Raw genomic sequence first — 25,712 nt, 5'->3', positions numbered from 1 at the left:
TGCGCTACCTTCAAATAAAACACAAGCATTCAGTGTGCTATTTGGTATGTTTGCCTTCCCTGATGCAGTTTTTTTTTTTTTTAATTTTCTTTAAAGAATTATTTCCTTCCTTTCAGCACCATCTAAAGGTTGCCTTTTAAAAATATTGGCTTCTTTTTAAAAGATTGAATGTCACTTCTTTTAAAATGTCCCTTGAAATAGACCACTCTTTCCAAATCTGTTTTTTAAATACTCTTTAATTTCATCGTCTCCCTGTGATCATATGTGGTCCATAGGAGTTTCTCTTTTGTTTCCTTTCACATATTCTTTAAGGAAGAACTCCTCTACTCCTGCAGCTTTGATAAGCCATCTGAAATTATTTGTGTCTTGTTGTTCTTTGCTCAATTGCATTTGCTTTCTTTGGCCCATGTCCTTAAATATTTATTATCAACCCAATTTTAACAAGAAGACAGAATTCCTACCTTTGCCTGAATTATCTACTTTTTTTTCTTTTGCCTAGACAAAAACAACAAAAAGCCTTCCCAATTTCTCATATTTTCCAGCTTCTTTTCTTTCCAATTGATATAAATCCTTCTTGCCTGGTTATTCTCTTTGGTTAATCTCTTTTTTTCATATATGATTCTTCAGATCTGGAACAAACTCTCAGATTTCTGCTGACACATTTTTCTTCCTTTCTCTTCCCTTGTTGAGTACAACTCAGAAAACATTTGAGTACCAAGCACTCTGCTAAATACTAGGAATAAAAAAGACAGTTCTTATCCTTGAGGAGTAAAACATCCTCCTTTTAGAAACCTTTCCATTATAAAAGAAAATGAGAAAAGAATCTATGTGCCCCAGAGCAAAACAAAAAAACAACAATTCTGCTTTTTAACAAGTGAGGGCAAATGTAATTTTATTCTCAATAAGATTTTTTTGTGCCCTAACTGGTTTGGCTCAGTGGATAGAGCATCGGCCTGCGGACTCAAGGGTCCCAGTTTCGATTCCGGTCAAGGGCATGTACCTTGGTTGCGGGCACATCCCCAGTAGGGGGTGTTGCAGGAGGCAGCTGATCGATGTTTCCCTCTCATTGATGTTTCTAACTCTATCCCTCTCCCTTCTTCTCTGTAAAAAATCAATAAAATATAATTTTTAAAAAGATTTTTGTGCTTTACTAAAAAATAGTAATAGCATATTGTTTCTGCATAGTGCTTTTAGCTTCTTTAAAGTTTTCCTTTTAAGTTGGTAGTCCTGACGTTATTAAATTTTGTATCTCAGTACAAATTGATGTGAGGGAAATTTCACAAACTCTTAAGTACAGTTCTTAATTATTTTGTTTGTTTCTAACAACTGTTCATTTTTTTCTGTTCTTTCTCTTGCACACCCTGTTATTTCCTAAGAACTATTTTAGTAACCCTTATATAATTTTCTTTGCCTTTGAAAGGATTTCTATTTAGGTAATTGAAGATGCACTTCTGCCTTTCACCATCTAAGTTCGGTCTCTATGAATGATGCTCTGTCTTTCTAATCAGGATTTGTTGGATTCTACTAAATACATCTGTTTCTTGTTCTATAAATCCTCATAATGTGGAATATTTCCAAATAAATAGATGATGAAGGACTGTAGCTATCCTTTATAATTTTATCAACATTGTCTCTTCCTGAGTATGTGTTAGGCGGAAGTGAGAGATGCTTTAAAAATATAATAATTGTAATTTATCAAGAAACCACATCTTTTTCCTACAATAGGGGCAGATAAACTACTGCTAACTGGCCAAATCAGGCCTATGGTCTATTTTTCTATACCCTCAGAGTTAAGAATGGTTTTTACATTTGTAAAAGATTATAAATGAAAATATAGGACAATATGTGAAAGAGAGTTTGTGTGTCTGACAAAGTCTAAAATATTTATTCTGTGGCCTTTTACAGAAAAGTATCCTGACCCATGTCCTAGATTATTTTTAACAGACTTATTGAGGTATAATTAACATACCTTATAATTTACCCATTTATAATATACAATTTTATGATTTTTGGAATATTCACAGAGTTGTGCAACTATCAACACAATCTCATTTAAGAACTTGTTCCTCCATCCCTACCACCAACCCTAGGCAACCACTCAGCTCCTTTCTGTCTCTATAGATTTTCCTTATCTAGATATTTCATGTAAATGTCATCATACTATTTATAGTCTTTTATAACTGGCTCCTTTTATAATTTTTCAATAATGTTTTTTAGGTTCTCCATGTTGTAGCTTGGACCAATACTTCAATCCTTTTTATGGCTAAATAATATTCCATTGTATGAATATACCACATTTTGTTTATCCATTCATCCATTGATGGATATTGGGGTTTTTCCAGTTTTCAGATATAATTAATAATGCTGCATGTCCAAATTTTTTGTGGATATGTGTTTTCATTTCTTTTGAGTGTATACCTACAAGTGGAATTGCTAGGCCATATTGTAACTTTATGTTTAAATCATTTGAGGAACTACCAGACTGTTTTCCAAAGCAGCTGCACCATTTTACATTCCCAGCAACAATAGATGATGATTCCACTTTCTTCACCTTATTACTACCACTGCTATTATGTCCTTTGGATTATGGCCATCCTAGTGAGTATGAAGTGCTATCTCATTACAGTTTTGATATGCATTTCCCTAATGACTAATGATGTCATTACTAATGACTAATGACAAAAGGTGTTGAGCATCTTTTCCTTCTTTGGAAAATGTTTATTCAGATTTTTTTTACCATTTTAATAAAGATATTTGTCTTTTTATTATTGAATTTTAATAGTTATTAATATATTGATACTAGGCTTTTATCATATATAATTTATAACTATTCTTTCCCATTATGTGTTTTCATTTCCCTTTATTGCTAGTACCCCTTGAAGCACAAACATTTTTATTTATTTATTTTTTCTTTTTTTAAAACCACTTTATTAAGGTATGGTTTAACATATAAAACACTGTACACATTTAATGAATACAACTCTATGAGTTTAGGGATAAATATACACCCATGACACCATCACCACCATTAAGGCCATAAATATATCCATCATCTCCCAGTTTTTTCCCATCCTTATAATTATTATTACTATTATTATTTGTGTGTATATGTGTTAAGAACACTTAACATAAGATCTAACCCAAGCAAATTTTAAGTATATAATACAGGCACTATGCTTAATAGTAGCACTAACCATTTTTACTCTTTTTAAAAATTTTTATCTTTATTGTTGAAAGTATGATAGATGTCCCCTTTCATCCCCATTGACCCCTTCTAGCCCACACCCACACCCTACCCCAAGCTTTCACCACCTATTGTCTGTGTCCATGGGTTATGCATATATGCATACAAGTTCTTTGGTTGATCTCTTCCCACCAATCCATTCTCCGCCATCTTCTCTCTGAGATTCCACAGTCTGTTCCATGTTTCTGTATTTCTAGATCTATTTTGTTCATCAGTTTATTTTGTTCTTTAGATTCCACATATGAGTGAGATCATGTGATACTTGTATTTCTCTGATTGACTTATTTCGCTTAGCACAACACACTCCAGGTCCCTCCAGAAGCAGAAACATTTTTAATCTTGATGATGCTCATTTTATTTATTTTCTTGCTGTTGCTTGTGTTTTTGGTTTTATGTCTAAGATCATTGCCTAATCCAATGTCTTGAAGGTTCATCCCTGTTTTCTTCTAAGTGTTTTATATTTTTAGTTCTTACCATTTAGGTCTATGATCCATTTTGAGTTCATTTTTATGGGTGGTATAAGATAAGAGTCCAGAGTTATTCTTTTTTTAAAAAAATATTTTATTGATTTTTACAGAGAGGAAGGGAGAGAGATAGAGAGTTAGAAACGATGAGAAACATCGATCAGCTGCCTCCTGCACAGCTCCTACTGGGATGTGCCCACAACCAAGGTACATGCCCTTGACCAGAATCGAACCTGGGACCCTTCAGTCCGCAGACCGACACTCCATCCACTGAGCCAAACCAGTTAGGGCCAGAGTTATTCTTTTTCATTTGAATACCCTGTTGTCCCAGGACCATTTTTTGAAAACTATTTTTCCCATTGAATTATCTTGGGACCATTGTTGAAAATCAATTGTCCATACATGAAAAGGTTTATTTCTAGAAACTCAATTCTATTCCATTGATATCTGTGTCTATCCTTGTGGCAATGCCACACTGATTTTATTATTGTAGCTTTGTAGTAACTTTTTTTTCTTTATTGATTAAGGTCTTACATATGTGTCCTTAGCCCCCCCATAACCCCCCACCCCCAAACACTCATGCTCTCACCCCACTGGTGTCTGTGTCCATTGGTTAGGCTTATATGCATGCATACAAGTCCTTTGGTTGATCTCTCCCCCTTACCCCTGCCCTCCCCCACCTTCCCTCTGAGATTTGATGTTCTGATCAATGCTTCTCTGTCTCTGGATCTGTTGGTTCATTTTTTAATAAATCTCTATTGTTCAGATTATTACAGTTGTTCCTCTTTTTTCTCCCCATAGCTCCCCTCCACCCAGTTCCCACCCCACCCTCTGCCCTTACGCCCCCCCCCCACTGACCTCATCCATAGGTGTACGATTTTTGTCCAGTCTCTTCCCGCACCCCCACACCCCTTACCCCCCGAGGATTGTCAGTCCACTCCCTTTCTATGCCCCTGATTCTATTATATTCACCAGTTTATTCTGTTCATCAAATTTTTAATTCACTTGATTTTTTAGATTCAGTTGTTGATAGATATGTATTTGTTGTTCATAATTTTTATCTTTACGTTTTTCTTCTTCTTCCTCTTCTTAAAGAGTACCTTTCAGAATTTCATATAATACTGGTTTGGTGGTGATGAACTCCTTCAGCTTTTTCTTATCTGTGAAGCTCTTTATCTGACCTTCAATTCTGAATGATGGCTTTGCTGGGTAGAGTAATCTTGGTTGTAGGTTCTTGCTATTCATCACTTTGAATATTTCCTGCCACTCCTGTCTGGCCTGCATAGTTTCTGTTGAGAAATCAGCTGACAATTGTATGGATACTCCCTTTTAGGTAACTAATTGTTTTTCTCTTGCTGCTTTTAATATTCTCTCTTTGTCTTTTGCTCTTGGCATTTTAATTATGATGTGTCTTGGTGTGGTCCTCTTTGGATTCCTTTTGTTTGGGGTTCTCTGCACTTCCTGGACTTTTAAATCTATTTCTTTCACCAAATGGGGGAAGTTTTTGGTCATTATTTCTGCAAATAGGTTTTCAATATTTTGCTCTCTCTCTTCTTCTGGCACCTCCATAATTCGGATGTTGGTACACTTAAAGTTGTCCCAGAGGCTCCTTACACTATCTTCATATTTTTGTATTCTTTTTTCTTTTTGCTTATCCAGTTGAGTGTTTTTTGCTTCTTTGTATTTCAAATCTTTGATTTGATTCTTGTGATGCTCTAGTCTGCTGTTGGATCTCTGTATATTATTCTTTTTTTATGTTTTTTTTTTTTTGAGAAATGTAAAGCCGTATTTTATTTTATTTATTGAAATATATTTTATTGATATTTTTACAGAGAGGAAGGGAGAGGGATAAAGAGTTAGAAACATCGATGGGAGAGAAACATCGATCAGCTGCCTCCTGCACATCCCCTACTGGGGATGTGCCCGCAACCAAGGTACATGCCCTTGACCGGAATCGAACCTGGGACCCTTCAGTCTGCAGGCTGATGCTCTATCCACTGAGCCAAACTGGTCAGGGCTGTATATTATTCTTTATTTCAGTCAGTGTATGCTTAATTTCTAGTTGGTCCTTTTTCATATCCTCGAGGTTCTCATAAATTTATCGGCGGTTTCTAGAAAATTCTTTATAAAAAACTTATAAGGATGGTTTTGAACTCTATATCGTCCATTTCTTTCCTTTGTGACCTGTTTCTTTGTCTCCGCATTTTGGCTGCTTCCCTGTGTTGATAGAGTGGCTTTGTGTGCTAGGTGTTCTATAGGGCCCAGTGTCTCAGCCTCCCCAGTTACCTGAGGTGGGTACTCTTGATGCACCCTTTTGTGTTCTGTGTGCACAGTCTTATTGTAGTTTAGCCTTGATTGTTGTTGGTATCACTGGCAGGAATTGACCTCCAGGCCAATTGGCTGTGAGGGTCAGCTGTGTCTATGGTGGGAGAACTTCTGTGCTGGAGACACCCTTATGAGGCAAGACTTGCTTCAGTGGGGCTTTGGTGCTCACTGAGTCTGCCCCCTGAGTGTGTCCCTTATGGATCTGAGGAGTTGTAATCTGGATGGTCCCACTCTGACCACTGGGTACACTGACTCTTGGATCTCCAAGGAGGTGCTAATTTAGCCTCTGCCTGAGGCCACCCAGCAGGAGCTACAGAGAGATCTGCAGATTCCTCTTCTTTGTTTGGGTTTTGGAGATGCCCACATGAGGCCCAGCTGTGAAGCAATGCAAGCTGCTGTGGGGCCTTGGCCCTTCTTTTGGATGTTCTGGGTCTCTCTGACTCAGCTTCAGTTTGATAGGTAAGTTTAGATTTCAAAGGACCAGTCCATTCATATGCAAAAGCCTCTGCGCACAGGTTGGGTGGGGCGGGGTCTCAGGGCAGAGCAAAGAGCAATGGCTTCCCTTCAGCCCTGCCCTATGAGGCCCCCGGGTCTCAGTGTCCCTCCATAATCACTGCAAGCACGTCTGAGAGAAAACCACCCTCGAGTTCCACCCAATGCCAGATAGTCCAGCTTCTCCCCATATGAGTCTGGGTCCCCAGAGTCTCACCTGGAACTGGAGTTCAGAGCAGTTGGGAGCTTGTGTCTCCCTCCTGATTGAAAAAGACAGCCGCGTACTCAGTTGCCAGCCCTTTCTGAGCACGTGCCTCCATACCTCTGCACTTTACATCCACAGCTCTTCTGAGTCTCAGTGTGCTTTTCTCTTTCCTTCTAGTTGTAGAATTTCCACTCAGCCAGCCTTCCTGTGGTTATGGATGATGTCCATTTTGTCTTTTTTTTTAATTTAATAAATCTTTATTGTTCAGATTATTACAATTATTCCTCTTTTTTTCCCCCATAGCTCCCCTCCACCCGGTTCCCACCCCACCCTCTGCCCTTACCTCCCCCCTTCTGTCCTCATCCATAGGTGTACGATTTTTGTCCAGTCTCTTCCTGCACCTCCCACACCCCTTTCCCCCTGAGAATTGTCAGTCTACTCCCTTTCTATATCTCTAATTCTATTATATTCACCAGTTTATTCTGTTCATCAGATTTTTAATTCACTTGATTTTTAGATTCACTTGTTGATAGATATGTATTGGTTGTTCATAGTTTTTATCTTTACATTTTTCTTCTTCTTCCTCTTCTTAAAGAGTACCTTTCAGCATTTCATATAATACTGGTTTGGTGTTGATGAACTCCTTTAGCTTTTTCTTATCTGTGAAGCTCTTTATCTGACTTTCAATTCTGAATGATAGCTTTTCTGGGTAGAGTAATCTTGGTTGTAGGTTCTTGCTATTCATCACTTTGAATATTTCTTGCCACTCCTGTCTGGCCTGCATAATTTCTGTTGAGAAATCCATTGACAATCATATGGGTGCTCCCTTGTAGGTAACTAACTGTTTTTCTCTTGATGCTTTTAATATTCTCTCTTTGTCTTTTGCTCTTGACATTTTAATTATGATATGTCTTGGTGTGGTCCTCTTTGGATTCCTTTTTTTGGGGGCGTTCTGTGTGCTTCCTGGACTTATAAGTCTATTTCTTTCAACATGTGGGGGAAGTTTTCTGTCATTACTTCTTCAAATTGGTTTTCAGTATCTTGCTCTCTCTCTTCTTGTGGCACCCCCATAATTCTGATGTTGGTACGCTTGACGTTGTCCCAGAGGCTCCTTGCACTGTCTTCAAATTTTTGGATTCTTTTTTCTTTTTGTTTATCTAGTTGAGTGTTTTTTGCTTCTTTGTTTTTCAGATCTTTGACTTGATTCTTGCGTTCCTCTAGTCTACTGTTAGGTCTCTGTATAATATTTTTTATTTCAGTCAATGTATGTTTAATTTCTAGTTGGTCCTTTTTCATATCCTCGAGGGTCTCACTAAATTTATCGGCGGTTTCTAGAAAATTCTTGAATAACCTTATAACTGTGGTTTTGAACTCTATATCCAATCGTTTGCTTTCCTCCATTTCTTTCATTTGTGATGTTTCTTTGTCTCCGCATTTTCGCTGCTTCCCTGAGTTGGTAGAGTAGCTTTGTTTGCTAGGTGTCCTATAGGGCCCAGTGTCTCAGCCTCCCCAGTTACCTGAGGTGGACACTCTTGGTGCACCCCTTTGTGGACTGTGTGTACAGCCTTGTTGTAGTTAAGTCTTGATTGTTGTTGGTATTACTGGGAGGAATTGACCTCCAGGCCAATTGTCTGTGAGTATCAGCTGTGTCTATGCCAGGAGAACTTCTGTGCTGGAGACAGCCTTATGAGACAAGACTTGCAAAATTGCAAAAGCCTCTGTGCTCAGCGTGGATTGGGCGGAGTCTCAGGGCTGAGCAGACAGCCTTGGCTTCCCGTCAGCCTTGCCCTATGAGGCCCCTGGGTCTCAGTGTCCCTCGGTAATCATTGCAGTCCTCTCTGCGTGCACTCATGTGCACACCTCCAGACCTCTGCCTTTCATGGCTCCCCTGAATTTCTGTGCACTCCTGTCTTTTCCCGACAGTCTAGACTCCCCCCGTATGAGTCTGGGTCCCCAGTGTCTCACCTGAAACTGGGGTTCAGTGCAGTCATAACTGGAGTTCAGCGCAGTCGGGAGCTTCCGTCTCCCTCCCGCTAGCAAAAACCAGCAGCACACTCAGCAGTCAGTCCTCTCTGCGCGCACTCACGCGTGCGGCTCCAGACCTCTGCCTTTCGCGGCTCCCCTGAGTTTCCGTACGCTTCTCTCTTTTCCCGACAGTCCAGACTCCCCCTGTATGAGTCTGGGTCCTCAGGGTCTCGCCCGGCACTGGGGCTCAGTGCAGTCGGAACTGGGGTTCTGTGCAGTCGGGAGCTTCCGTCTCGCTCCTGCTAGAGAAAGCCAGCCAGGCACTCAGCCGTCGTCCGTTTTGTCTTTTAGTTGTAGTTTTGAAGTGGTTTTGTGAGGCAGCAAGTTCAGGTGTTTACCTATGCCGCCATCTTGGTTTCTCCTCTGGATCTGTTTTTGTTCATCAGTTTATGTCGTTCATTCTATTCCACAAATGATTGAGATCATGTGATATTTCTCTTTCTCTGACTGGCTTATTTTGCTTAGCAAATAATAATGCTCTCCAGTTCCATCCATGCTGTTGGAAATTGTAAGAATTCCTTCTTTTTTACTGCAGCGTAGTATTCCATTGTGTAGTTGTACCAGTTTTTTAATCTACTCATCTGCTAATGGGCACTTAGGCTGTTTCTTTTGAAATAGAGATGTATTAGTCCTTCAACTTTCTTCTTCTTTTTTAAAATTGTTTTGGCTCTTCCCTTGAATTTCCATATGAAAGTTAGGATCAATTTGTCAATTTCTGCAAAGAAGCCAGCTAGGGTTTCAATAGGGATTGCACTGAATCTGTAGATCAGTTTAGAGATTATTTATTGCAATCTTAACAATATTAAGTCTTCTAATCTATGAAAATGGAATATATTTCCATTTGTTTAGGTCTTTAATTTCTTTCCACAGTGTTTTTGCAATTTTCAGAGTATAAATGTTTTACTTCTTTTTTTGTAGTCTATTCAGATTTTCTATTTTTGAGTCAGTTTCAGTAGTTTATATTTCTAGAATATATCCATCACAATCAAAGTTGTCTAATTTTTTGGTTTACAATTGTTCATAGTATCCTATCTAATAAAAGAGTAATATGCAATTTGACCATCACTCCAACACACAAGATGACTGCTCCCATGTGGTCAATGATGGCTGCCCCCATGTGGACACAAGATGGCTGCCACAAGATGGCCAGCAGGGGAGGGCAGTTGGGAAGGACCAGGCCTGCAAGGGAGGGCAGTTGTGGGTGATCAGGCCAGTAGGGGAGCCGTTAGGCATCAATCAGGCTGGCAGGAGAGTGGTTAGGGGGTGATCAGGCTGGCAGGCAGAAGTGTTTAGGGGCAATCAGGAAGGCAGGCAGGCAAGCAGTTGGGAGCCAGCAGTCCTGGATTATGAGAGGGATCCCAGATTGGAGAGGGTGCAGGCTGGGCTGAGGGACACAACTTCCCCCATCCCCCCCCCCTGCATGAATTTCGTGCACTGGGCCTCTAGTTTGCTTATAATCATCCTTTTTATTTCTGTAAGGTTGGTAATGATGCCCCCTCTTTCACTCCTTATTTTAGTCAATTGTGTCTTCTTTCTTTTTTCTTGGTCATTTTATACAAGGCTTAACAACATTGTTTAACTTTTTTAAGAACCAACTTTTGGTTTCATTTTTTATCCTATTATGCTTCCAGTTTCCATTTCATTAAGTCTCACTCTAATCTTTATTGTTTTCTTCCTTCTGGTTGCTTAAGGTTAATTTGATCTTCTCTTTCCAGTTTCTTATGGTGGAAGTTTGGTTATTAATTTGAAATATTTCTTCTTTTTGGAATATCACCTTTTACAGCTATGAATTTTCCTCTAAGCACTGTGTCTTAGTCTGTTTGAAATAGTATAACTAAATACCACAGACTACATAGCTTATAAACAATAGTAATTTCTTTTTCACAGTTCTGGAGTTTGGAAGTCCCAGATTAAGGTGCCAGTCTAGTCACATTATCTGGTAAGGACCACCTTCCTGGTTCATTGCTGGCACTTTCTTGCTTTACCCTCACACGGTGGACAGGACTAGAGATCTCTTATAAAAGGCACTAATCCCATTCATGAGGGCTCTACTCTCATGACTTTAGCACCTCCCTATTGACCCATCTACTAACACCTTCACCTTTGGGGGTTAGGGAATTTGTGAGGGACACATTCAGACCATAGCATACTGTTTAAGCAGCACCCTATTAGTTTTTGGTATGTTGCATTTTCTTTTTATTCATTGTGATTTTGTAAAATATGTTTTTATTGATTTTTAGAAAGAGGGCAAGGAAGAGGGAGAGAGATAGAAACAATGATGAAAGAGGAACCTCATCCATTAGCTGCCTCCTGCATGCCCTCTACTGGGGATTGAGCCTGAAATCCAGTCATGTACCCTGACTGGGAATTGAACCAGTGACCTCCTGGTTCCTGGGTCAACAGTCAACTACCGAGCAACACTAGCCAGGCCATTGTGATTTCATTTTTGACCTATTGTTTACTTAAGAATCTGTTTTATATCCACATATTTGTGAATTTCCAAAATTTTATTACCTTATTGATTTCTAATCTTATTCCACTGTGGTTAGAGTACATACTTTGTGAGACTTCAAAATACTTTAAGTTTATTTGAAGTTTGTGTTGTGGCCTAGCATATGGTCTGTAGTGAAGAAAGTGCCATATGTGCTTTAATATGTTTTATTGATTTCAGAGAGGAAGGAAGAAGGGAGAGAGAGATCGAAACCTAAGTGATGAGAGATTGTCATTGATCGGTTGCCTCCTGCTCACTCCCTACTGGGTATCGAGCCCACAACTCAGGCATGTGCCCTTGACCAGAATCAAACCCCGGGACCCTTCAGTCCACAGGCCAACATTGTATCCACTGAGCCAAACCAGCTAGGGCCATATGTGCTTTAGAAGGATATATCTTCTTCTTGGTTTGGTGGAAGTCTATGGATATATTTTAGGTATAAAAACTGTATATAGTTTTATACAATTGCTTTTTTAAAGTTAAGAGAAGGAAAAAGAAATATATCTTTATATTGTCTTCTATAGTTGTGCAACTATTTTTACCATTGAACTTTATTTTGTTATTTGGATTCCAATTACTATCTGGTGTCACTTGTTTTCAGCCAAAGAACTTCTCTTAGATTTTTTGTAAAAATGATTCTGGTAGCAACATATTCTCTCAGCTTTTGTTTATTGGAGAATTTCTTTATTTTGCTTTCAGTTCTAAAATACAGTTTTGCTGGATATTAGATTCTTGGTTACTGTTATTTTCTTTCATTACATTAACTGTGCTATCCCACTGCCTTCTTTATTGTGATTCTATATTTGCTGAGGCAATGTCATCAGACATTCTTCCTTTTATGTTGTTTCCTTTAGTTGTTTGAACATATTTAAAATAGGTGCTTTGAAATCTGTGTATTCTCAGTTCAATATGTGAACCTTTTCAAAATAAGTTCCTGTTGCCTGCTTTTTTTCCTGCATGTGAGTCACGCATTCCTGTTTCTTCACGTATCTCATAATTTCTTGTTGAAAACTGGACATTTTAGATATATTGATGCATCATTGAACACTGGTTCAATGATGGGACTTGTTAATATTTGCTTGTTACTTTGTTTAGTGACTTGGCTGTTCTAGTTCATTGAAGTCTATTTTCCGTAGCTGTATCACTTCTCAGAGGGCACAATCTTTGCCTGTGCAGTCACCCTGACCACTCTTCTCCAAAGGGATGAAAGTGATTTTTATCAAGGTTATTTTTTACCATCTCTTTCCCTGACCTCCCTGTTAAGTTTCTAAATGGCCTTCTTCTATTGTTATCACACCCAGCTATTAGTCATAACTTGTGTGTGTGTGTGTGTGTGTGTGTGTGTGTGTGTGTGTGTGTGTGTTTGAAAACGCTCTTTGGCATAAATTGAAGGGGTAACTCTTTGGCATAAATTGAAAGGGAAGGAATCTTCTTAGCTTTTTCTTTCCTTGGTTCTCTTTATAAGAGCTGGTCTACTGTTTTGCTTGTTGATATCGTTGAGCTACCAGCCACCTTTTAATTATTTAACACCAAGAACTCCATGGTTTTTTTTTTTCTTTCTTTTTTTTTCTTGTTTTTTTTTTTATTAAGGTATTATATGTGTACATATCTTACCATAGCCACCCCCACCCCACTCCCATATATGCCCTCACCCCCAGAGTTTTGCATCTGTTGGTTATGCTTATATGCATGAATACAAGTCCTTTGATTGATCTCTTATTTCCCCCACCTCTCCCTAACTTTCCCCCTGTAATTTGACAGTCTGTTTGATGCTTTACTGTCTCTGTATCTGTCTTTTTGTTCAAGTTTACAATGTTCTTTATTATCCATAAATGAGTGAGATCATGTGGTATTTTTCTTTCATTGACTGGCTTATTTCACTTAACATAATGTTCTCCAATTCCATCCAGGTTTCTGCAAATGATGAGAATTCCTTCTTTTTTATGGCAGCATAGTATTCTATTGTGTACATGTACCACAGTTTTCTGATCCAGTCATCTGCTGACGGGCACCTAGGCTGTTTCCAAATCTTAGCTATGGTGAATTGTGCTGCTATGAACATAGGGGTGCATATATCCTTTCTGATTGGTGTTTCTAGTTTCTTCGGATATATTCCCAGGAGTGGCATTACTGGGTCAAATGGGAGTTCCATTTTCAGTTTTTTGAGGAAACTCCATACTGTTCTCCACAGTGGCTGCACCAGTCTGCATTCCCACCAGCAGTGCACGAGGGTTCCTTTTTCTCCGCATCCTCGCCAACACTTGTCCTTTGTTGATTTGTTGATGATAGCCATTCTGACAGGTGTGAGATGGTACTGCATTGTTGTTTTGATTTGCATTTCTCGGATAATTAGTGACGTTGAGCATGTTTTCATGTGTCTCTTGGCCTTCCTTCTGTCTTCTTTTGAAAAGATTCTATTTAGGTCTGTTGCCCATTTTTTTTATTGGATCATTTATCTTCCTTTTATTAAGTTGTATAAGCTGCCTGTAGATGTTGGAGATTAAACCTTTATCAGTGATGCCATTTGCAAATATGTTCTCCCATGCAGTAGGCCTTCTTGTTGTTTTGTTGATGGTTTCTTTTGCTGTGAAAAAGCTTTTTATTTTGATGTAGTCCCATTTGTTAATTTTCTCTTTAGCTTCCATTGCCCTAGGGGCAGTGTCAGTGAAGAATTTCTTTTGGCATATGTCTGAGATTTTGCTGCCTGTGGATTCCTCTAGTATTTTTATGGTTTTCCCGTCTTATGTTTAAGTCCTGTATCCATTTTGAGTTTATTTTTGTGTATGGCATAAGTTGGTGATCAAGCTTCATTTTTTTGCATGTATCTGTCCAATTTTCCCAACACCATTTATTGAAGAGACTGTCTTGACTCCATTGTATGTTCATGCCTCCTTTGTCAAATATTAATTGAGCATAGTGGTTTGGGTCAATATCTGGATTCTCTATTCTGTTCCATTGATCAATATGTCTGTTCTTGTGCCAGTACCAGGCTGTTTTGAGAACAGTGGCTTTGTAATACAGCTTGAAATCTGGTATTGAGATCCCTCCTACTTTATTCTTCTTTCTCAGGATTGCTGTGGCTATTCGGGGTCTTTTTTTATTCCAGATGAATTTTTGGAGAGTTCTTTCAAGGTCTGTGAAATATGCCATTGGTATTTTAATGGGGAGTGCATTGAATCTATAGATTGCTTTGGGTAGTATGGACATTTTAATGATGTTTATTCTACCAATCCATGAACATGGTCTGTTCTTCCATCTGTTTACGTCTTCCTCTATCTCTTTTTTCAGTGTCCTGTAGTTTTCCGTGTATAGGTCTTTTACCTCCTTAGTTAAGTTTATTCCTAGGTATCTTAATTTTTTTGGTGCGATGGTAAATGGGATTGCCTTTTTAGTCTCTCTGTCTGGGAAGGACCAGGCCTGCAAGGGAGGGCAGTTGTGGGTGTATAGGGAGGGCAGTTCAATATTGGTGTATAGAAAGGCCATAGAATTCTTGGCGTTAATTTTGTATCCTGCTACATTGCCAAATTCATTTATTAAGTCTATTAGTTTTTTGACGGAGTCTTTCGGATTTTTTATGTACAATATCATGTCGTCTGCAAATAAAGACAGCTTTACTTGTTCTTTTCCAATTTGGATGCCTTTGATTTCTTCTTCTTGTCTAATTGCAATGGCTAATACTTCCAGTACTATGTCAAACAGGAGTGGTGAGAGTGGGCATCCCTGTCTTGTTCCTGTTCTTAGGGGAAATGTTTTTAGTTTTTGTCCATTGAGTATGATGTTTACTGTGGGTTTATCATATATAGCTTTTATTATGTTGAGGTATGAGCCTTCTATTCCCACCTTGTTGAGAGTTTTTATCAAGAAAGGGTGTTGGATTTTGTGAAATGCTTTTTCTGCATCAATTGATATGACTATGTGATTTTTATCTCTAAACTTGTTTATGTGATGTATCACGTTTATTGATTTGCGGATATTGTACCATCCTTGCATTCCTGGGATAAATCCTACTTGGTCATGGTGTATGATCTTTCTGATGTACTGCTGGAGCCGATTTGCTAGAATTTTGTTGAGGATTTTGGCATCTATGTTCATGAGGGATATTGGTCTGTAATTCTCTTTCATTGTGTTGTCTTAATCTGGTTTTGGTATTAGGGTGATGCTGGCTTCATAGAAGGAGCTTGGAAGTGTTCCTTGCTCTTGAATTTTTTGGAATAGTCTGAGGAGGATAGGTTTTAGTTCTTCCTTGAATGTTTGGTAAAACTCTCCTGTGAAGCCATCAGGCCCCGGGCTTTTGTTTGCCGGAAGCTTTTTGATGACTGCTTCAATTTCGTCCATAGTTATTGGCCTATTGAGCTCTTTAGATTCTTCTTGATTGATTTTTGGAAGGTTATATTTTTCTAGGAATATGTCCATTTCCTCCAGGTTGTCCAGTTTGTTGGAATAGAGTTGTTCGTAGTATTTTGTAACAATCCTTTGTATCTCAGCGGGGTCTGTTGTTATTTCACCTCTTTCATTTCTGATTTTGTTTATTTGGGTCCTCTCTCTTTGCTTCTTGGTGAGCCTGGCTAGAGGTCCATCAATCTTGTTTATCCTTTCAAAGAACCAGCTCTTGGTTTTGTTGATCTTTTGTATTGTTTTTTTGGTCTCTATGTCATTTATCTCCGCTCTGATCTTTGTTATTTCCTTCCTTCTGGTTACACTGGGCTTTTCTTGCTGCTCTTTTTCTAGCTCTTTGAGTTGTAGGGTTAAGTAATTTATTACCATTGTTTCTTGTTTTTTGCAATAGGCTTGTAGAGCTATGAACTTCCCTCTCAAGACTGCTTTCGCTGTGTCCCATAGATTTTGGATTGTTGTGTTTTCATTGTCATTTGTTGCCATGATGTTTTTTATTTCTTCCTGGATCTCTCTGGTGACCCAGTCCTTGTTTAATAGCATGCTGTTTAGTCTCCATGTGTTTGATTTCTTTGGATTGTATTTATTGTAGTTGATTTCCAATTTTATGCCACTGTGATCTGAGAAGACGCTTGATATAATTTCTATCTTCTTGAATTTGAAGAGACTTTGCCTGTGACCCAGCATATGGTCTATCTTTGAAAATGACCCATGTGCACTTGAGAAGAATGTATATTCTGTGGCTTTGGGGTGAAATGTTCTGAAGATGTCAATTAATTCCATCTGGTCTAGTGATTCATTTAGGATTTCTGTTTCTTTGCTGATTTTTTGTTTAGAGGATTTGTCCAGTGGTGATAGTGGAGTATTAAAGTCTCCTACTATGATTGTATTGCTATTAATCTCTCCCTTGAAATCCTCCAGGAGTTTTTTTATGTATTTGGGTGCTCCTGTATTGGGAGCGTATATGTTTACCAGAATTATTTCTTCTTGTTGGATTTCTCCCTTTAGTATTATGAAGTGGCCTTCTTTATCTCTTGTTATGGCATTTACTTTGAGGTCTATTTTGTCAGATATAAGTATTGCTACCCCAGCTTTTTTTTTATTTCCATTTGCCTGAAATATATTTTTCCATCCCTTCACTTTCAATCTGTGTGAGTCTCTTGTTCTGAGGTGGGTCTCTTGTAGACAGCATATATATGGGTCGTGTTTTTTTTATCCATTCAGCTACTCGATATCTTTTGATTGGAGCATTTAGTCCGTTTACATTTAAAGTTATTACTGAAAGGTTGTTTGTGGTCATATCTATTTTTGTGTCTATATTCCTTCTTACCTGTTTATTTCTTCTTTTTACAGTATTCCCTTTAGCAATTCTTGCATTGCTGGTTTGGTGGTGATAAACTCCTTGAGCCTTTTTTTGTCGGCAAAGCTCCTGATTTCCCCTTCAATTTTGATTGATAGTCTTGCTGGATATAGTATTCTTGGATTCAGTCCTTTGCTTTGCAACACTTTGTATACCTCCTTCCATTCACTTCTAGCTTGTTGTGTTTCTGTTGAGTAATCATTTGACAATCTGATGGGTGTTCCTTTGTAGGTAACTCTCTGTCTCTCTCTTGCCGCCTTTAAGATTCTCTCTTTATCATTTATATTTGCCATTGAAATTATGACATGTCTTGGTGTGGGTCTTTTGGGGTTGATCCTGCTTGGGACTCTCTGTACTTGCGTAACTTTTATCTTTCCCATATCTGGGAAGTTTTCTCTCATTATTTCTTCAAATAGATTTTCTAATCCCTGCTGCTCTTCTTGTCCTTCTGGCAGCCCTATTATATGCATGTTACTTCGTTTCATGTTGTCCCGAAGCTCCCTTAGGCTTTCCTCCTGCTTTTTAATTTTTTTCTCCAAATGCTGTTCAGATTGAGCTTGTTTCTGTACCTGATCTTCTAACTCACTAATTCGGTCCTCTGCTTCTTGTAGTCTACTGTTGAAACTTTCCATGGTGTTTTTGATTGTAGCTATATCACTTTTCATTTCTTCCTGATTCTTGCATAAGTTGTTGATTTTCTCATCCATCCGATGTATAAATTCCACGACCATTACTCTAAACTCCTTTTCGGTCATGTTGCAAGCTTCAGTTTCACTGATTTCCTTTCTTGGCGACTCCACATTTTCTTTCCTCTGTGAGTTATTTCATTTCCCCATTCTGGCTATCACCAGAAAGCTCAAGCTTCCGTTTGCGTGGACCTGGGCCGTGTGCTGTGGGGACTTCGCTCCACCCGAGTTTCACTGAAGTGCTCTGACACTAGGACGTGTGGCTGCCTTTGGTTGGTGGGAACCAGACTTGCCCAGGGTCAGTGTCCCCAGTGTTCCGTGTGGTCTCGTGTGCACACTTAGAATCAGGGGCCCTGTCTGCACCACGCTGTTGGTATGTGCCGAAAATGAGATCCTTAGCATGTGCCGGGAGTCAGAGTTTCCCTGTGTCTGCACCAAGACTAGAGTGTCAGAGTATCTGTTGCCTTGTGCGGTTTCTCGTTGAGAATCAGGGTCCCTGTGTGTGCATGCACCAACAATTGGGGTCGCTGGCTCTTAGTGTGAATGCGCTGTGAGTCAGGGATCCCAGGCAGCTGTGTCCGGCGTGCCAAATTCCCTGAAGTGGAGCTGCGTCCTGTGTGTGCTCTCTCTACTGAGCCAAACCGGCTAGGGCACACACTCTTAATTTCCTGAAGGTGAGCTGGCTCCATGCACTCTACTGGAGTCCCGGAAGGGGGGCGGAGTCCGTCCTGCGCGCCAAATTCCCCAAAGGGGAAGCCCCTCTGTGCAAGCACTAAGATTCCCCAAAGGGGGAGCTGTGACCCGCAAGCCAAATTCCCCCAAATTCTCCGAAGGGGAGCCCTCTGTGCGCACTGACAGATTTCCCCAACAGGGAGCTGCTTCTGTCCTGTGCGTGCCAAATTCCCTGAGGGGGAGCGAGTCCCTGCACAAAACTCTGTGGCTTGGGCGAGGGGCGGGCTATCTGCGCGCCTGCGGGGAGGGGGATAGGCTCTTTGACTCGCGGAATTCTGCCGGGAAGTCTGGATTCTTGTTGTTCGTTGGTCTGAAGCTGTGATAGCAGTTCTCTGTCCCCAGTGGCTGCAGGGTCCTGGTTTGTGTCAGAAGCCAGGATCCGAGTCTCAGGCAGCTCTGTTTCTCAAGATGGCGTGGTCTCCGCGTCTGCACCAGCCGCTGAGAAGTGTCTGCTTTGTGCACGGGGCTCCGCCATCTAGGACTGCCCGGTTAGGCAGCCCCTTGGAAGACGTGCAGAATCTAACTGACCCTAGCTCATACACACACACACCACACACGTCTACACTCTCCTCTATGGGTTCCTCACTCACACTCTCTCTCTCCCTACCTTCCTGCCGGTCGCCATCTTTTTTTTCTCTCCATGGTTTTTTATATAATGCCCTTAGACTTGAACTTTCCCATGCTTCTTTCCAAGTAAAGTCAGTCTTTTTAGGTAGACCTACAAAGCTCACTCTTCTAATGGCCTGCCTCTTTTCTGGAGCAGAAACTCTCTACCCTTGTTTGTTGCTGAAGGCAGGGATGGTGGCCCATTTCTATCGGAGTGACAATCAAGCTCTATGAGTTGAGGGCTGGGCAGGAGTCATAGTCCCAGGCATTCTTGCCTTACCTCTCCCAGCATGGAAACCCTATCCTATGCACAAGCTAAGGTAAAGGCATTTCAGACCTAGTATTCTCAGTATGCCATGCCTGGTAGGGAGTGGGGACTAGGTAGAGGAAGAGAGCTCCAGGCTTCTCAGTTGTGCTTGTTTTATAATAGAGCTTCTGCAATATAGACCTTGGGAAGAGAGATGAGAGGTAGTGGCATCATGCTCCTTCTGGGAATTCTAGCCTGGAAGCTGAGAGTAGAGGGAGCACCATCTTATTGGCCACACCCACCTAAAGTAGCATTTACATCTCACTGAGCTGGGGAGTTGGTGAGCAGATCATGTCTTAACTGCCACAGATGCTCACTGTTCTAACTGAAATTTAGTAGATTTCTTGGATTAGATTTGCTCTATGCCCTTAGGACAACTTCCTGAGACTTTACATGATTGTGTCTTACAATTTTCAGTTATGGTTGTTTTGCTGGGAAGAAGGTTTATGAAGCTCCTCACACCACCATCCCAGAAGTGCTTCTCTTCTGTCCTAGATTATTAAAGAAATTGATAATGCTCAGATAGTCTAATACTTATTTTCCTGGGACATTAGGAAAAGTACAAATAGAGGTTAATATTTCTATATAAATTCTAAAATGTTCAGTTTAAACTATCATTTTATTTTTAACTGTTTTTAATGAAAATGGTTTCAAGATTATTTTAATTTCCTTAAAGTTTTGTTTGGTTGAGACTAATATTTTTTGTTAATTGTTGCCAAATAGACCAGATTCCTGAATCGTGCACTTGAGCAGATCCGTAAATGCAGAGACATCTGGAATCTCCTGAAAGAAACAGGTATAGTGGCAACTGGGAGTTTGGTAATGCAGTTATGAAGCATGTTTGAAATCTGAATAACCTAGTCTTTTATCACCAGAAATTTGTGCCACTTGCAGTACTTGATAGTCAAATGATTCTTTAAGAACTAATTTTTCCCCACTGTATGTCTGTTTTGACTCTATGACACACTGTTTGGAGTAAGAATATATTTGACCTTGCTTTTTTGTGGAAGTATATAGTATTAAATATATATGACTTTATTGCTCTTAGGTCAGTAGAGTAATTGTCTAATTTAATCAACTTTTTATCACAGTATAAATGTATCATAGTTTTTATCTTCTTAAATTTTTAATGTGTTTTTCTTTATTTTTTCCCATCACCATTTATCTCCCCTATACCCTTTTCTGCCTCTTTTCTTCTCCCTAAAATCACCATAGTTGTTCGTGTCCTTGAGTTCTCTTTTTTTTTTGCTCATTCCCTCCACCACCCCAAACCTCCTCCCCGCAGACCTATCCACCTAGGATCTATCTATCAGTCTGTCTCTATTTTGCTTGTTAGTTCAGTTTGTTCATTAAATTCTACATATGAGTGAAATCATATGGTACTTATCTTTCTCTGACTGGCTTATTTCATTTAACATAGTTTTTCTCCAGGTCCATCCATGCTGTCTGAAAGGTTAAAATTTTATGGTCGAGTAGTATTCTATTGTGTAGTACTACTTGTCTACTGATGGACACTGGGGTTGTTTTCACATCCTGGCTATCTATATAATAAAAGGGTAATATGCTAATTAGACTGGATGTCTTCTGGACAAAGCAATGGTGGTGGAGCCGAGGCAGAGGTGGTTAGGGGTGATCAGGCTGGCAGGGGAGAGCAGTTAGGGGGATCAGGCTGGCAGAGGAGAGCAGTTAGGGGGATCAGGCCAGCATGGGAGAGCAGTTAGGCAGTTAGGGGGATCAGGCCGGCAGGGGAGTGCAGTTAGGGGGATCAGGCCGGCAGGGGAGAACAGTTAGGACAATCAGGCCAGCAGGGGAGCGCAGTTAGGGGCTATCAGGCTGGCAGGGGAGAGCAGTTAGGGGCGATCAGGCCAGCAGGGGAGTGTTAGGGGCATTAGGCAGGCAGGCAGGTGAGCGGTTAGGAGCCAGCGGTCCTGGATTACGAGAGGGATGTCTGACTGCCGGTTTAGGCCCAATCCCTGTGGACATCCTCCGAGGGGTCCTGGATTATAGAGGGTGCAGGCAGGGCTGAGGGACTCCCCCACCCCAATGCACAATTTCGTGCACCAGGCCTCTAGTTGTAAATAACACTGCAATGAACATAGGAGTGCATATATTCTTTCGATTTAGTGTTTCAGTTTTTTTCTGATACATTCCCAGAAGTGGAATCGCTGGATCATAAGGCAGTTCCACTTTTAATTTTTTAAATATGTTTTTATTGATTTCAGAGAGAGGAAGGAAGAGGGAGAGAGAGATAGAAACATCAGTGATGAGAATCATCAGTTGGCTGCCTCCTACATGCCCCCGTGTGCTCTGACTAGGAATTAAATGGTGACCTCGTGGTTCATGGGTCGATGCTCAACCACTGAGCCAGGCCATTTTTAATTTTTTTTAAGTAACTCCATATTGTATTCCACAGTGGCTACACCAATCTGCCTTCCCACCAACAGTGCACAAGGGTTCCCTTTTCTCCACATCCATGCCAACACTTGTTGTTTGTTGATTTATTGATGATAGCCATTCTGACAGGTATGAGGTATACCACATTGTAGTTTTAATTTGCATTTCTCTGATGATTAGTGATGTTGAACATCTTTTCATGTGTCTATTGCCATCAATATGTCTTCTTTGGGGAAGTGTCTATTCAGTCTTTTGCCCATTTTTTAATTGGATTTTTTTTGGTGTTGAGTTTTATAAGTTCTGTATAAATTTTGGATATTAACACAGTATCAGATGTATTGTCAAATGTGGTATGTCTAATTTAATCAACTTTTTTTAAAATTTCTTTATTGATTAAGGTATCACATATTTGTCCTCATCCCCCCATTCTCATCCCACACCCCTCCCCACGCATGCCCCCACCCCCCTGTTGTCCTTAACCACTGACTAGGCTCATATGCATGCACACAAGTCCTTTGGTTGATCTCTCCCCTATATCCCCACTCTCCCATACCCTCCCTCTGAGGCCCGACAGTCTGATCCATTCCTCCTTGTTTTAGGGTCTGTTCTTGTTCATCAGTCCATGTTGTTCATTATTTCCCCTAGATGAGTGAGATCATGTGCTACTAGAAATACACTTATAAGAACCAAAAATGAGACAAGCAATAATGGTTATGCTGAAAGGCAAATGAATCAGTCTGTAGTGAGTTTCTTTCTGGGCCAACAGTTCTTTTGCGACCCAATTTCAATGTCAAAACAGTTCCTTATGTGCACATGTCAGCAATGACATTTCAGTTCTGGATGGTGGACAAATGGTGGTAATGCAGGTCCGACCCTCTCTGGTTCGGTCCTGGGCAACCTGCAGTGACACACAGCTGCTGCCTGCTAGTATGGCAAGGCGACGTCAGCGTCTTCCATCTCTGGACTGCTTCTCTTCTGTCTTCATGGCTGGAGTGGATTCCTCTCTGTTGCCAGAATCCACATGGTCTCAGAGTTGTTTTCTGAAAATATACAAACATATTCTCGACCAAAAGTTAATAAAGGAATATTTTCGAAAAACTTCGAGGAACCAAGATGGTGGCAAAGTTAAACAACTAAACTGCCACCGCGCACAACAATTACAAAAATACAACTAAAAGACAAAGCGTCTACCACCCAGAACCACAGGAAAGCTGGCTGAATGGTAGATTTACAACTAAGAAGGAAAAGGAAAGAACAAATGCGGAAGGGCTGAGGTACGGAGGCGCGTGAATCGGGCTGGTGGCGGGTGACGGGACGCGCGGCTTTTTTTCCAACCCGAAGGGAGATAAGCTCCTGATCACTCTGAAATCCAGTTTCTGGGGACACGCAGGGGACCCAGACACCTACGGGGAGAAGCTGGACTCTCGGCCATTGTGTTGGAAAGTGAGAGTGACTTTCTTGCAGAGCTGAGCCCAGCAATCAGTGTTTACTGCGCTGGAGCACGGGACGCAGGGACTTGGAAACAGGAAAGGCAGAAAAGGCAGACTAGCAGCCATTGCTGTTTGCCATGCCCTAGCTTAGTGACGCCCTGAGACCCGCCCCACACATTCTACAAACCCACCCAGGCTCCAAACAGCAGCTTTTGCATATAAATGGCCTGCCCTGTGGCAGCTTAACCAAATAAACTGCAGATCCAGTCAGACTGCTCCAAAACCACTCAAGCAAAGAGGAGAAAACTGCAGTTTTTGCTGTAGCTCCTGTTGGGGGGCCTCAGACAGTAGCTGACCTGCACCCCATTAGAGATCCAGAAAAGAGGGCATCTAGTGGTCGGTGTGAGACGACACCAGATTTCAACCACTCGCATAAGGGACACATTCAAGAGGTAGACTCGGTGAGTGACAAAGCCCTACTGCAACAAGTCCCGGCCCATAAACGTGTCTCCAGCACAGCAATTCTTCCTTTATAGACACAGCGGGTCCTCACAGCCAATTGGCCTGGAGGTCAATTCCTCCCAGTGACACCAACAACAATCAAGACTTAACTACAACAAGGCTGTACACACAGTCTAAAAAGGGGTGCACCAAGAGCATCCACCTCAGGTAACTGGGAGGCTGACCTGTTGAACCAATAGGACACAAAGCTACCTTACCAACTCAGGGAAGCAGCAAAAATGAAAATGAGGAGGCAAGGAAACAGATCCCAAACAAAAGAAATGGAGAAGAACAAATGACTGGACATAGAGTTCAAAACCACGGTTATAACGTTTTTCAAGAATTTCATGGAAAAAGCCGATAAATTTAATGAGACCCTTGAGGATATGAAAAAGGTCCAACTATAAATGAAACATACACTTACTGAAATAAAAAATATTATACAGAGACCCAGCAGCAGACTAGAGGAACGCAAGAATCAAGTCAAAGATTTGCAATACAAAGAGGCAAAGGACACACCTCCAGAAAAGCAAGAAGAGAAGAGAATTAAGAAAGTAGAAGATAGTGTAAGAAGCCTCTGGGACAACTTCAAGCGTACCAGCATCCGAATTTTTGGGGTGCCAGAAGAAGAGAGAGAGCAAGACGCTGAAAACCTATTTGAAGAAATAATGACCGAAAACTTCCCCCACCTGGTAAAAGAAATAGACTTACAAGTCCAGGAAGCGCACAGAACCCCAAACAAAAGGAATCCAAAGAGGACCACACCAAGACACATCATAATTAAAATGCCAAGGGCAAAAGACAAAGAGAGAATCTTACAAGCAGCAAGAGAAAAACAGTTAGTTACTTACAAGGGAACACCCATACGATTATCAGCTGATTTCTCAACAGAAACTATGCAGGCCAGACGGGAATGGCAATAAATATTCAGAGTGATGAATAGCAAGAACCTACAACCAAGACTACTCTACCCAGCAAAGTTATCATTCAGAATTGAAGGGCAGATAAAGAGCTTCACAGATAAGAAAAACCTAAAAGAATTAATCACCACCAAACCAGTATTACATGAAATGCTGAAAGGTATTATTTAAAAGGAGGAAAAAGAAGAAAAAAGTAAAGATAAAAATTATGAACAACAAATACATACCTATCAACAAGTGAATCTAAAAGTCAAGTGAATTAAAAATCTGAAGAACAGAATAAACTGATGAACATAATAGAATCAGGGGCATAGAATGGGAGTGGATTGATAATTCTTAGGAGAAGGGGGTGTCTGTGTGGGGGGTACGGGAAGAGACTGAACAATATCATACACCTATGGATAAGGATAGCGAGGGGGGGAGGTAAGGGCAGAGGGAAGGGTGGGAACTGGGAGGAGGGGAGATATGGGGGGGAAGGAGAAACAATTGTAATAATCTGAACAATCTTTTTAAACAATAAAGATTTATTTTAAAAATGTAAAAATAAAACAAAACAAAAAGGAATATTTTCTATAAATTTGACTTGGGAATCCTTTTTCATTTTTTACCCAAATGATTTTCCTCTGGCTTGTTTTCACACCATGTGTGTTTTTCATGGGTGTCTTGCTTTTAGCCTTACAATTAATTTTCTAAAGTACAAGTTTTCTAGATGTAATTTACTTACAGGATATTTTTCCTTACATGATATTCTTCTACTATCCCCCCCTTTTTTGATTTAAATATTAGGAGGCTTTTGAAAATTTTTTAATGTAGTCTTGATAGCTTTTAAATTTTAATTTTTTGCATTATAATATCACTACTTTAGGTTCATTACATGTTATGCAATTTTATCATGAGATGAACTATCAATAAAAATTTACCCGGGTGAGGTCTTGCGCACCTAGGTCCGGGTGATGCCACGCGCCCCTGGGTCTGGGAGAGGCCACGCGCCCCCGGGTCCGGGTGAGGCCATGTGTCCCTGGATCCGGGTGAGGCCTCGCGCACCTAGGTCCGGGTGAGGCCACGCGCCCCTGGGTCTGGGAAAGGCCACGTGCCCCTGGGTCCAGGTGAGGCCATGTGTCCCTGGATCCGGGTGAGG

At 40.5% G+C, this 25,712-nt stretch overlaps 1 protein-coding gene across 1 annotated transcript in view; it reads left to right on the top strand.

The window, feature by feature from the left end:
• Window positions 1–25,712, top strand: part of TEX11 (testis expressed 11) — a 479,256-nt gene that overhangs the window by 406,023 nt on the left and 47,521 nt on the right. Inside the window, exon 24 of the mRNA XM_054718924.1 lies at window positions 20,053–20,125. Within this exon, the coding sequence (XP_054574899.1) occupies window positions 20,053–20,125 (73 nt within the window). The remainder of the gene's footprint in view (window positions 1–20,052; window positions 20,126–25,712) is intronic.

Source organism: Eptesicus fuscus, chromosome 1 (assembly GCF_027574615.1).
Source record: "Eptesicus fuscus isolate TK198812 chromosome 1, DD_ASM_mEF_20220401, whole genome shotgun sequence".
Taxonomy (NCBI): Eukaryota; Metazoa; Chordata; class Mammalia; order Chiroptera; family Vespertilionidae; genus Eptesicus; species Eptesicus fuscus.
Note: the sequence above shows the minus strand (reverse complement) of the source record. Positions and strands in the feature narration are given on the sequence as shown.